At 46.2% G+C, this 13,912-nt stretch overlaps 2 protein-coding genes across 2 annotated transcripts; both read right to left on the bottom strand.

Annotated features, from left to right (window-relative positions):
- Window positions 1-1,767: 1,767 nt before the first annotated feature.
- LOC135673467 (BTB/POZ domain-containing protein At1g63850-like) lies at window positions 1,768-4,558 on the bottom strand. The gene is made up of 2 exons (XM_065182454.1): window positions 3,185-4,558; window positions 1,768-3,105 (listed from the first exon to the last, which is right to left on the bottom strand). Exons 1-2 carry the CDS (start codon window positions 4,112-4,114, stop codon window positions 2,098-2,100), a joined length of 1,938 nt encoding a protein of 645 aa, XP_065038526.1. The 5' UTR covers window positions 4,115-4,558; the 3' UTR covers window positions 1,768-2,097.
- Window positions 4,559-9,856: 5,298 nt separating this feature from the next.
- Window positions 9,857-12,463, bottom strand: LOC135673468 (serine/threonine receptor-like kinase NFP). The gene is made up of 2 exons (XM_065182455.1): window positions 11,216-12,463; window positions 9,857-10,777 (listed from the first exon to the last, which is right to left on the bottom strand). The coding sequence occupies exons 1-2, from the start codon at window positions 12,410-12,412 to the stop codon at window positions 10,034-10,036; spliced, it is 1,941 nt and encodes a 646-aa protein (XP_065038527.1). The 5' UTR covers window positions 12,413-12,463; the 3' UTR covers window positions 9,857-10,033.
- Window positions 12,464-13,912: the final 1,449 nt, after the last annotated feature.

Genomic DNA, 13,912 nt, shown 5'->3' on the forward strand with positions numbered 1-13,912 from the left:
ATATATATATATATATATATATATATATATATATATATATATATATATACGAGAAGAGATACTTCGGAAAAAAAAAAGGGCATCATTAGTACGGAAGCAATGGTGGCAGCAAAACTTTAAATGGTTGTATCCTACTGTTAAGTGTAGACTTTTCATATATGTTTTGATATTTATTTCATTGCAATGCATTGTTTTTTTTTTAATATGGTATTACACCAATTTTTATAATAAGTATGATGCATGGCTGAGCTAAGATCAAGAAACGAGGTAAGTAAACTCGAATTTATCATGTTGTTTTACATGCACATAATCCACATTCGAAGACTTCGAATAGGCTAAATGATAGTAATTTACCTATAATAACTCTTCTTAAAAACTACATGACTGTTATGATTTGAATTCTCCGAGGATGACAAAGCAAGATTGATTGAGAAGACATTTTATTGAATATTAGATTTTGATAATAAAATTAATTAATAAATTAATATGTTATTAATATTGGTGTCATAAAAAATATTTTAATCATAGACTTGAATCACCCTAAGATCAAATATTATACTAAAAAATTTGATGTTTTTGGAGATCTTTATATTAGAAGTATAGATATTGTGTTAGAAGTATCAAATATCACAGTATAAGATTAAATATCATAACCAATTTGAAATGTTAAAGGATTTGACGATGTGCCGAAGGATTCGACCATATGCTAAAGGTTTTGATAAAGTATTATAAAATTAAAAGATATACTATAATAATAGATAATATGTCAAAAACTTTAAAAATATGTCGAATGAGCGGTTGATAAGTCAAAGTCTTAGTTGAGATCATTTTAGGTCAATATGATTTGATATAAGGCGAAATATAGTGCAAGTTCATAATAATCATTGGATTTGAAGTTATGTTAGAATTAGGCCTATTAGAAGATTGATCACATGACTTAAATTACTTGTGGATGATGATATAATCAAGCTCAAGTAGTGACATCACCTGAGTCATCCAACAAACCAATAATTTTGACAATAGTATTATCGGAGTCCAAAATTATGATTTTGTTTCAAGAATTAGGATGGTAGTATCACCCAAAGGCAACTATAGTACCATTCGTACATCAAACTTTTAAAAATTTTAAATTTAAACTTTATTTTAAAAGTATTTTGGGGTTATAAATACCTCACTTGCGATTGCTTGATTATCTAACCCATTAGTGTTATAGTTGTCTGTTTGAGTGTTATTTATCTTTTTCTTCCTCTTGAATTTAGTTGAAATACTAAATGATAAAGAGTGAAAGATCTTTTATAAAAAATTGAGTATGAAAATTCTATTCTAAGCTTGAAAAAAAAAATTGTAAGAAGGATAATTAATTTTCATTCGTTAAAAAAAATGATCATTATTAAAAGTCAATGACCTTAAGGATAAAAGCTCAAGAGTAAATATAGGTTGAAAATATCAAATCACCGTAAATCGATTTATAATTCTTATTTTTACTTGTGCTTTTCGTTCATAATTGTTTATATATTCATTATCATTTACTTTACTTATAATTTTTATTCGTACTCAATTTTGATTAATCACATCTCCTATATATATTTTTATTGATCAAATTGTAAAATTAATTAAAAAATTATTATAATACTAATTCACCGTGTTTATGTTATTAAGATCCTATCGAAGCATATGAACGAATGTGATTCATCAATCCAAGAAAGCTCAATTGGCTCAATGTCTCCCAATCAGCAACAAGTCCGAAATCTGAGAGCGAAAGGTTAGTGGAAGAATTATTAGATCTTTGATGTTTATATAGATCGATCTAAGAAAGATATTTTGACATACTTCTTTCTCACAGGTAGACTTCCTCAAGCTGCTACAGCGCTGGATTCACCCAGGTGACACGGGATGACCTCATCAGTGACTGTGCTCCATATCGATATCAACGGCGATTCCGGTGGCAAGAGTACATCAATCCAACAACATCTGAGAATCGATTCCAGACGAGGTCATCCAAATGCACTGCCACGGCAGGTTGACGACAGTACGCTCTCTGTATCAGGTGAATTGGAAGCACACTTGAAAACCATTCTTGTGCTAAAGCGTGATTGATCAGCAAGAATTCTCGCAGGCGGCAGCCGCCGTGATCCTGAGCTGCGGCGGCAGCTGGTCCGCTTCGCCGTTCCTTCGCCAGAAGGCCCTGCGCCACCACACCTCAAATCCCCTCTGAATGTTCGGGCAGTCGTCGCCGGCGTTCAGGAACCGGTCGAACCAGGCGAGAAGGATCTCCTGCTGCGTCGCCAGCGGCAGCGTAAGGATGGTGTTGGCGAGGCCGTCCTCGATGAGGTGGCGGTCGAGGCCCTTGCAGGCCCTTCGCATCCACCCGAAGTCCTCGTAGAAGGGCTCCAGCCAGGTCCGCAGCAGCAAGCTCCGCGACTCCTTGGACACCAGAATATGGCCCTTGCCCACCCCGACGAACAGCCGGGCCGTCACCCGGCTCACTTCGTACCGGTGGATGGCCGGCACCCGTGAGTGCATCTCCGAGAGCTCCGCTTGGCACGCCCACGTCCGCAGGAAGTCGTCGGCAATCTGTCGGTCGATAAGAATGTCCAGGATCCAGTGGAGGTTGTCGGACTGCCGCGCGATCTGAGCAACCTCGGTGAGATCCGAGGCGGCGGCGCGGGCGAAATGGTGACGAAGGGAGCAGAGGCAGCCGTCGCAGGCGGAGTAGAGGGATTCCTTGCTGAGGTCCCCACCTCCATTGGCACCCGCGCCGCCGCCCAGTCCGCCGCACTGGGTGGCGGTGTTGTTTTCGCGGAGCATCTTGGAGACCAGGCCCTTCATCTCCCGTCTCGCTTTCTCGTCCTTCCCTTCTAATACCACTTGGAGTAGCCGGATGAGGATCTCCTCACCGCCATTTCCACCGTCCACCTCGTCGGCCGCGGATGGAGCCACTTCGAGGGACACCCGCTTGAGCACCTCCTCTGCGCCTGAGCTCTCAAGTTGGAGCTGTGACAGAAGCAAGGCCACCTTCTCTTCCTCGTCCTCTGCCCAGGGGGCGGCTTCCAAGTACTCAAGGCAAGATAAAACCCCTGCATCGAACGAGATCGCAGCCGAAACCTGCGGAAAATGGTAGAAATGGTTGGGCGAAGGAAGCAATTGGAGCAAGAAAACAGGGGGGAAAGGGTAAAGGAGGCACCTTTAGGATGCCGAGGACGTTGGACACATCCTCCCTCATAAGGCGCCGGCGGAGGTCCTTGCAGTACATGAGGCGGAGGGTCTCGACGTAGATCTCGACGTCGTCGCAGTCGGAGATCTCCACAATGTGGGGGAGGGAGCGCTGCTGCTTGGACCAGCGGTCCGAGAGCTTGGCAGCGAAGAAGCGGCTGTGAGCGACGAGGATGTGGCGGTGGACGTTGAGGGAGACGGTGAGACCGTCGTTGGAACTGAGGGTGAGGCGGACGTCGCCGGACTCGGCGTCATTTAGTTGGTTCCCGGGGCTACAGCTGCCAATGATATCGGCCACGCGCTCTTGGAGGAGGAGCTGGCGGTCCTGGGCGGAGGCGGCCGTGGGTGCATCGGCGGCGCGGCCTGGGAGATGCATCTGAAGGGGGCCGGCGTGGGCGGCGGGGAGGGGGTGGTAGTCCTGCTCGTTGGCCATCATATCGAAGAGGGTCGGGCTGGAGCGAGTCTTGTCGAGAGGCGGCGGCGGGGGGGACATGGGATTGAGGAGCCCCGCGTTGAGGGCGGAGTTAAACTTGCTGTAGCTGGAGGGGTACGGGGGGTAGGGGGAGGCGACCGATGCCGCGAAGGCGACGGCGGAAACAGTGGAGGGAGGGGCGTCCATGGGACAGGGCGAGGGCGAGGGCGAGGCGATAGGCACGGGCTCGGCCTGGTTCTGCGGGAACACCGCCGGAACGCGGAGGGGGTGAGGCGGGGAGGCAGCGACGGAGGAGAAGGATGTGGTGCAGCACCAAGGCCCGTCGGAGGAGACGACGTGAGGGTCGACGAAAGCGACGGTGTCCCGGCGCTTGGTCTTGGTGTTCGACCAGCGGTTAGGCTGTTGGTGTGATTGTGGATGTAGTTGTTGCTGCGTGTGGGGTTTGAGGTGGTGAGAAGAAGCAGCCATCAATGAGGGCGAGGGGGAAACTTACAGGCTTCGATTAACCCGTTCTCGCCCTTCGTCACGGTTGTCGTCTTTTGATGATAGGGATGGAAACGGGGACCGGTGTCTCCGGGAAAGGAGAAAAAAAGGTGTAATAATACACATGCATGTGGGATCAATCTAGTAATCCTGTCCATGGCTTGCAGTTACCGTGGTCGGATCACGGACGGAGAGTCAGCGGAGCCATGACTGCAAGCCGAGCTAAAGGGAAAGTGTCAAGAGTAAGGACGCCATCTCTGGTGGACCGGTGGGTCACGGTGGCGGCCTGTGCCACCGTTGGTCGATGGATGCGCTGTTCTGAAACGCTCTGGCTCTCGTCAGGCAACACAGTGGGGTTACGTTGGTTAGCAGGACGACACGAAGCGTTCGAGGAACACTCCGGTTGGAAGAACAGTAGGTTTCGTGATGGTATTATTCAAGTGCCGATTGTTATTACATAGTAAGATGTAAGTGATAAGTAGATAAGATTTCCTCGAGGTAGTTGAGGAAATCTCTCAGCAGTTGAGAAGCAGATAAGATTTCCTCAAGGCAGTTGAGGAAATCTCTCAGCAGTTGAGAAAAATCCTCCATGCTGAATGTGTATAACCTCCCTACTGAGTGTGTATAAATGGCTGTCAAGAACTCACTATCAAAATGTATTAGGCAATTATATCTTATACATTTCATAGTTTCTTCTACAATTTCTATCTTTCTATCTTCTTCGCTTAATTTCTATCATGGTATCAGAGCTGTTTGCCTAGAGCAAGCCCTCTTCTCCGGAGTCCAACCATCCCTCTCGTGGCGACGCCTCCGCCCCTCAGTCGTAGCCATTCGCTGCAGCCTACTGCAGCACTTGCGGCTGCTAATATCATATCCTAAAGGAAGCACAGTCACGGCCTTTGTTTCTACCGCCGGCTGCTGCTCCCTTGCCAACCGAAGTCTTCCGCTGAAAACTCCGCTGCTCTTCCGGCCACCAAACTCCAATACTGCATTATTGCAACTATCTCCAACCTTGCAGATTTCTCCAGCATCGCTGCAGAAATCGCTGCAAGCTGCAGAGATTTCTTCCACCTCGCTGCAATAATCTCTCCTGCACTCTGAATCGCTGCAGCCTACCAGTGCCTCTGGAAGAAGCAGCAGCCCTCTTCGGCATTGCATACAACTACTCTTCTACATCTGACGTCTTCATCATCTACCTCCCGCCACAGCCATCGCTGCCTTTCTTGCTGCAGATTGCTCGCCCATCACTGCAGTTCATCACCCTGCAGCCTTCTCTGCAGTTCATCGCGCTGCAGCCTACTCTGCAGCGCATCGATCTGCTTTTCTCCTCCTCCCTTCCTCCTATATCTTTACATCTTCTATAAATATCACTTGACCCGCCACAAAATATCTGGGATGTCTTCATTTTCCTCTTCCGTTATTCCTGTCCCTATTTCTGCAGGGACTCTGAGCACTTCTCAAAGTCTTATCACCATCAATGCTGCAGCACTCATTCCCTTCAAATTATCCAAAGGCGGCAACTACGCATCTTGGCGGGCACAACTTTCTAATCTTTTATTTGGCTATGATCTCTTAGGTTACATTGATGGCTCTCTCCAGTGTCCACCTGAAGTGATCAACATCCCAGGCGAACCCAATCCAGTGCCAAATCCAGCCCACCAACTATGGTTACGTCAAGATCGCCTCATCCTCCAAGCTATTCAAGCTTCCGTTGCTGGATCCATTGCCCCGCTGATATCCTCATGTACGACTGCTGCAGAAGCATGGTGCAAATTACAAACAACTTTGGCAAATCGCTCGCGTACTCGCATGCTCGGACTTCTCTCCAATCTGATGAAAATGAAACATGAGGGAAGTACTATTGCTAATTATCTACAAAATATCAAAGTTATCATCGATGATTTAGCTTTGATAGGTCATTCTCTCAGCGATGAAGAAGTCCTAATCCATACCCTCAATGGCTTAGGAGGCGAGTACAAAGAACTGACAGCAGCACTTCGGGCACGTGACTCACCAATATCATTCGAAGAACTTTATGATAAGTTGATCGACTATGAGACGTACTTGAAGCATGATGATAAGTTGCCCGGACCACCTATTACAGCTCAGGTCAATCAAAAATCCAAGAGGAAGAGCAACCAGTACAATAAGCACGTCAACAATGATTTGGCTAAGCTGCCTCCTAGCCTTATGGGGCCCAGACCAAACCCTCCTTACCCATATCAAGGTGGTAACTTTCATAATACTCAGTGGTCACATCCTGACTTCATAGGCCGCCAACGAGTTGTTTGCCAACTATGTGATAAAGTTGGACACTCCACGAAAGTCTGTCGGTCTCGTCCCAGACTCCCTACTCCATCACAATGGCCTCAGGCGAATTTCATGGCTACTCCAACTCCTACTCAACCTAATTGGATTGTGGATTCGGGCGCCTCTCATCACATCACCTCTGATCTTCAAAACTTGTCCATCCACAACAACTATGACGGAAATGAAGATATCATCATCGGTGACGGTAAAAGAATTCCTATTACTCATTCTGGTTCCTCAACGCTTAGTTCACTTACCACAACCTTTACACTCGATGATGTTTTGTGTGCACCTAACATTAAAAGAAACCTCATTTCCGTTTCTCAATTCTGTAAACAAAATAATACATCAATTGAATTCATTCCTAACTTTTTTCTTGTCAAGGATTTGAGCACAGGGGCATCCTTGGTCCAGGGCCAGAACAAAGACAACATTTATGAGTGGCCATCCACTTCACAAATTACCCTTCCTACTGCTCACTCCTCAATCGCAGCTCCGGTTGATGTATGGCATCGTTGTCTTGGTCATCCCTCCCCTTTTATTCAGCAAAAATTACTTTCTCGTTATTCTCTTCCTACCTTGAAAATCAATAGCACTATTAATCATTGTGATGCTTGTCTTTGCAATAAAAGTCATAAACTGCCTTTTGGGACAACCTCCATTTCTTGCTCTAAACCATTTGAAATCATTTATATCGACGTGTGGGGCCCTGCCCCAATTCCTTCTTTTGACAAGTTTCGTTTTTATGTCATTTTTGTAGATTATTTTACTAAGTACACATGGTTATATCCTCTCCATCATAAGTCTGATGTTTCTACTGTATTTACCAACTTTCGAAAGTTGGTCGAGAATTTTTTTCAATCTTCCATTAAAACAGTTTACTCTGATGGTGGAGGCGAATATCAAGCCCTCACATCCTGTCTCTCTGCTTGTGGTATACAACACCTCAAGTCACCCCCACATACTCCCCAATTGGTTGGTTCTGTCGAACGCAAACATCGGCATATCGTTGAAACTGGTCTCTCCCTTCTACATCAAGCATCCATGCCACCATCTTTTTGGTCAGTAGCTTTTCAAACTACAGTTTATCTCATTAATCGTATGCTCACTCCAGTCTTACAATACCAGTCACCATTTGAAAAATTATTCCACAAACTTCCAAACCTTCATAAACTCAGAGTTTTTGGCTGTTTATGTTATCCATGGCTCCGTCCCTATGCGTCACATAAGCTAACACCACGATCTAAGCTTTGCACTTTTATAGGCTACTCTCTTGAACATAATGCTTTTCGATGCTATGAACCCCAAACTAAAAAGGTCTTTATATCACGTCATGTTATCTTTGAGGAGTCTGTCTTTCCTTTTCAAAATAATCCTACCATGCAAACTACTCCGATAAACATACATCACTGGAATATCCCTCCGATCTCATCACACGAACCTCCAATGACACCGTCCAGTCCTTACTCTCAAGATTCACATACTACTATTACTCCAGTTCAATAGCTTCTCACTCCCTCTATTCCTCCACTCCCTTCATCACAAGTTTCCCCTATTAATGAAGTCATACCCTCGGCAACATTGCCACTGGCTTTACCTTCTCCTAGATCTAGTGACATTGTTGTGCCGACGGTTGACCCGGTCCATGACAGTGACTCGCCCTCGGCTATACCACCAACACAATCTGCCACTTCCACCCCCCCTAGACATCCAATGACAACACGCTCCAAAAGTGGTATTTTCAAACCACGTCAAGTCCTTGACTTACATGCTATAACAAATTCCTCCACTGAGGCCAGTGAACCCACTACAATCACTCAAGCTCAAAAATCTTCTCACTGGCGTAAAGCCATATGTGACGAATATGATGCTCTCCTCCATAACTCTACATGGACCTTAGTACCCTTTCATCACACACAAAATATCATCGGGTGTAAATGGGTCTTTCGAATTAAGCGGAACCCAGACGGATCCGTTGCCAGATACAAAGCACGTCTAGTCGCCAAAGGATTTCATCAACGACCTGGTGTCGACTTCACAGAGACATTTAGTCCCGTTGTTAAACCCACAACAATCCGTCTTATCCTGAGTTTGGCTATCTCAAAGGGCTGGCACATACGACAATTGGATGTTAACAATGCCTTTTTACAGGGGTCACTTGCTGAAGATGTCTTTATGCAACAACCTCCTGGTTTCGTTCATCCTCAATATCCGAGGCATGTCTGCAAACTTCAAAAAGCTATTTATGGACTTCGTCAAGCTCCAAGGGCTTGGTATAACGAGCTTGGCTCGTTTTTGACCTCAATTGGCTTCATCAATTCAAAGTTTGATACCTCGTTATTCATTTGCCAGCACAATGGAAGCATAATATATCTTTTAGTATATGTGGATGATATTATTGTCACAGGAAATAATCCTTTGAAGACTCAGGCATTTCTAAAGCACTTGGCCGATCGATTCTCCCTCAAAGATCTAGGAACTTTAAGCTACTTTCTAGGAGTGGAAGCAACATTTACATCTTCAGGTCTCTTCCTATCACAAAGAAAGTATATTCAAGATTTATTATCAAAGGCAAACATGCAGGATGCGAAAGAGGTTACAACTCCTCTCTCTACCAGTGAATCACTTAAATTATGTAATGGAAGTCCTGCTACAGATTCGACTCAGTATCGACAAGTCCTTGGCTCCTTACAGTACTTGGCTCTCACCCGTCCAGATATTTCATTTGCCGTCAATAAGTTATCGCAATTCATGCATCAACCATCTACTACGCATTGGTCTGCGGTCAAACGAATTTTACGGTATCTTAAAGGGACTCTTAATCATGGCATTTTTCTTCGCAAAAATACTTCACAAACAACAAACAGCGGTAGACTCCACGGCAAAGGAGATACTCCACAGAAACGTTCTATTGACAGGAAATCATACTTGCAACGAGAAGAAATGCCCCCTCCTCCTATACAGGGTGTTTCTACCATAAACATTTAGCTTATACTTAAACAAATCAAGGTGAAGCCTAAGCTAAATTGCATTGCATATTTAAATTTCGGGATAAAACATGAACCGCATAAACAAATAGTCTCCATAAATTGAACAACCCAATGTGTTAGTGTAGGACCACTTAATTAGATATCATCAGTGGAGCAGCATCTTTGAAGGTTCCGAGATGCTTCGAATATGAAATCCCCATTCATCGGCTTGTCTTCTTAAGAACAAGTTGTAATAATAATATTATTATCATCGTTAGATAACCTCTCCAGGCAAAAAGCAGATTCTTATCAATAAAATAATGCCATAAATTAGAACTGGATAGATTAGACATAGTCTTTGAAGTAATATAACTATACTGGTAGGAGCCTCGATAGGTCCTTTTATATTGACAAAACTAGTTGATGAACAATCATGAAAGATTGTATGTATACACAGCAAGTTTTTCTCATATTAATTTCCTTAAAGCAAGATGATAGTTCCTCTGTGATCACACAAAACATATTATGTGCTTATTAGTAATAATTGCACATCCTACATATGCACGCATAGGCAACTAAGTAATTTATCCTCAAGATCAGAAATCTAGTACTAGAATTGTTCGCTTCACCTTCCGGCGACGTCGCTACCGCCGACCGAGAGACCATCTATAGAGAAATCGGACAAGTGCTCATCGGCCTTGGACAACATGTACGCTGCGTCCATCATGCTCGGCCGCTTTGATGGGTCCTTGTGCAGACAGGCCCTCGCCACGTTCATGACGCTCACCACGCTCTCCACGGAGCAGGACTGCCCCGCCAGAGCGGCGTCCACCCACTGCAGCAGACTCTCCTCCAGCCTCCCGGCCGTGCTCTGGAACAACCTGCCCGCCTCCGACCATAGTGCCTCCCCGTCCTGGTTGACGGCCTCCCGGCCAGTGATGAGCTCCAGGAGGACGACCCCGAAGGAGAAGACGTCCATCTTGGTGGTGACGAGGCCGTCGGTCAGGTACTCGGGGGCGACGTAGCCCTGCGTGCCGACGATGTGGGTGGTGATGGCGTTGCAGCCGGTGCTGGCGAGGCCGAAGTTGGCGATCTTGGCATGGAGGTTGCCGTCGAGGAGGACGTTGCTGGTCTTGATGTCCTTGTGGACGACGCGGGGCCAGGTGTGCTCGTGGATATACTGGAGGCCACTGGCGACGTCGAGGGCGATGCGGAGCCTGGTGCGCCAGTCCAGCTTGCGGGCGGAAGCCGGGTTGCCGAGCCAATCGTCGAGGGAACCGTTCTCCACGTACTCGTAGACGAGGTAGGTGGTGCCTTCCTTGGCGTCGATGCAGAAGCCTTCCAGCTTCACCAGGTTGGTGTGGTTCACCTTCATTCATTCAACTCTCAGATTCACGTACGGTACACCGTAAACGAAGACCAAAGCAGAAATCACCCATCGCAAATATTTTTTTGATCCAGCAATTTTAAGAGCTTAAGACTTAGTTTTAAACATTTGGACAACTTTCATGAGTCCTACGGAAAAAGAAATAATAATTCTTTGATGTTTCTGCCGTCATTGATATGCTCCGTCCTATGTATGTCACATATGGCAACTCAGTTTTGTTCTCTCTTCTGGTCCAACTCCGTCGACTCCACTATGTTTTTGTTCCCCTTACTAACGCACACGTCAACAACATGATGATAGAACAGTTGTTTTCAAACAATGGAATCAATTGAACACGCACTGAAATCGTCAAAGATGAGATAAGACCTCACTAACGTTAAAGTCGAAAAGAAACAGAGAATTGAGTGAGACTTGTCTGACCTTCTGCAGGATCTTGAGCTCGTCGCAGGCGTTCCACTTCATCTTCTTCACCGCGAACACCTCGCCGCCGATCGTCCCCTTGTAGACCGACCCCTTTATCAGCCGGCTATCGTCGAAGCCCGACGTCGCATCACGCAGTTCCTCCACGTCGAACACCTTGTACTTGTCCAGCCACTCCGATATGTCCGTTATCAGCTTGCCATCTCCCGACGCCGATTTGGCCATCCTCGACTCCCCTCCTCCCTTCCCGCTCCTCTCCATGCTACTGTAGTTGCCACCCTTCCCGACTTCCTCCCCCTTTCTATTTGATCTCCTCCAACACCAAGCCAGCAGCAGCAGCTGCAGCGCGCAGAGAGCACCTAAGCCCCCTGCCAGCCCAGCGATGACTCCCTTGTTCTCGTTCTTCTCGACCACGGGAGCGGAGGCTGTAGGCGGTGAAGCTGGAGCTTCTGACAACACGTTTGTTCGCAGCAGGGGTGGGGGAATTTGATACAGGGGAACGAAAATATCAGAGAAGGTCATGTTTTCTGGTCCGTTCAGATCGGTGAGAGTCTGGACGTCCGTGGCGAAGCTTGCGGCGACCGAGGCGTACGTATCAGATGGCTGAAGAACGTAGGTGACGAGGCCGAGGATGTTCTTGCCGTTGATGGTGTTGTTCTTGAGGCACTGGCAGAAGATGGGGAAGTTGACGATGACGCCGATCTGGAGGTCCTCAGGGACTAGGGTGGGGTTCACCAGCTCGACGGCTGGGTAGGCGGTGAGGTTGCCGTACGTGACGGTGGAGACCAAGTAGAAGGTGTCGTCGGCTTTGATCTGGTAGTAGGCAGGCGAGTAGGAGCGATTCCGGTCGCAGGAGCAGGTGAGGGGAACGAGGAGGAGCTGGCCCTGGCGGAGGGGAAGGGTCGAGTCGGCGACGGTGAGGTTGGTGGTCCGGGCGATCATGGCGCGGCTGACGCCGAAGAGGTCGCCGACGGAGGCGAGGTCGACGGAGAGGGGTACCTCGGTGGGTTCGGCGCGGTACAGCGCGTAGGCCTGGCATGGGTAGATGCTCCGGTCGGCGGAGCAGCGCACGCCATCGGAGAGCTGGGGCGCCGGCACTTGGCCCTTTGCTTGTGGAAGCAGGAGGGAGAGGCTGAGAAGGAGAAGGGAAGGGATGGTTGGGTCCAGCGGTGGGCAGGAGTTGGCTCTTGTCCTCATCTTCTCGCTTCGCTGTCCCTTCGTCCAGCAGAGAAGCGAATTATCGCTATAAAAGAAGAGAGGAAATCCGTGAGAGACCCAGAGGTTTGTCTCAGGTCGTGGCAGGCGTTCGGTCTTCTCCAGTATACACGTTGGTCAAACTTGTTGACTCTACAGTGGAGCCAACCTATACGTGTTTTCACCGGCTGAAGCGGAAAATATAACTGTGTTTTGAAGCAAGTTCGAAAGTATAACCAAAGGTCATTAAACAGGTATTAGATCTTATCGATCAGTAATCCGACCATCTGTTGTTTGGATCGACTTTATGACGCCTTAATTTCTAACAACCTGGTTAATCACATCGTTTCACGTGATTTCGACTGGGATCCAATAATAATATCTTTTGACTTGACCGCCGTGCCTCGCATGATTTTACTTCTTTCATGTGGACTTGCTCCAATCCTTCCAGATTTCCATAGAAATTGTTCTTGGCGGCCTGCAGCCCTGCACCCCCAGTCATAAGGTGTCTTTGTCTTTGCTGCTGACCCGAGCACATCTACACCAGCTCACACTGGAATATGATATTACTTTAGACAACGACTGCAGAGAAATAATCTGATAAATATTCTAAAGATCTCTAATCCAATTTAACAATTATGTAAAATCATGTAAAATTGTTTTGATCCAATAACGTAAATCCCTTTACCGAGAGAAACCCACACCTTATTCACCCATGTTGGTGGTCACTAGGCTCATTTATGTCAAGATCGTCACGTTCTATCTGTGCAGGGGATAGGGATGTGATGCTGATTTGATCCGATCCTGGTCTTCCTTTGTAAGATAGACTTATTTCTGGGCCTCCAAATTCAACCAACATGGGTGTTCATAGAACTGCAGCAATCAACGAAGAAAGCAAAAACATCCAACATATACACAAGCTCTAAAGATTTTCGAGACCAAAAATAAAAAGAATAAAAACCTGAACTTCGCGTCATCGAGGATTTGTATTTATGTTGTTGATCGAGGGGGCGATTCCTTTTCCGAAGAAGAGGGAGGAAGGAGACGAAGAGAGGCCGTTTAAGTAACCGCAATCGATGGGCCAGTTCGGGCTTCTTTGAGATGAGCCCGAGTGGTCCGGTTCGATCGTGAATGAATGAATGAATGAATAGTATTAGAACATAATCTAATATTGAACTATATTTATAGCACGGTTAGAATTATATTAATAGAGTAATATAATAGTTATATATGAAAAATTAGCAAGATTATAAAACAAAAAAATTTTGAGAAAAAGATTTTTTTTGTGAAACAAAATAAGAAAATTGAGACTATTAAAACCTTGACGAAGATAATTAGAAATATATAAATTAAAAATGTTGATAATTAGCAGTGGGCCCAAGACAACGACTCGCATCGGTACCCAAACTAACCCAAACAGTGTGACAGTCGCGGCGCCTAATTGATGCGACCCCACGGGTGTCGATGCACATTTCACCACCAACAACGATAAGGATGTCACTA

The sequence above is a fragment of the Musa acuminata genome, chromosome BXJ1-5 (genome assembly GCF_036884655.1).
Source record: "Musa acuminata AAA Group cultivar baxijiao chromosome BXJ1-5, Cavendish_Baxijiao_AAA, whole genome shotgun sequence".
Classification (NCBI taxonomy): domain Eukaryota; kingdom Viridiplantae; phylum Streptophyta; class Magnoliopsida; order Zingiberales; family Musaceae; genus Musa; species Musa acuminata.

Bases quoted from the DNA above. Each gene is read 5' to 3' on its own strand.
- LOC135673467 (XM_065182454.1), bottom strand. From the start codon at position 4,114: ATGGCTGCTTCTTCTCACCACCTCAAACCCCACACGCAGCAACAACTA. The intron at 3,106-3,184 runs GTGCCTCCTTTA...CATTTTCCGCAG, and splicing joins ACGTCCTCGGCATCCTAAAG to GTTTCGGCTGCGATCTCGTT.
- LOC135673468 (XM_065182455.1), bottom strand. From the start codon at position 12,412: ATGAGGACAAGAGCCAACTCCTGCCCACCGCTGGACCCAACCATCCCT. The intron at 10,778-11,215 runs GTCAGACAAGTC...GAATGAATGAAG, and splicing joins AGCTCAAGATCCTGCAGAAG to GTGAACCACACCAACCTGGT.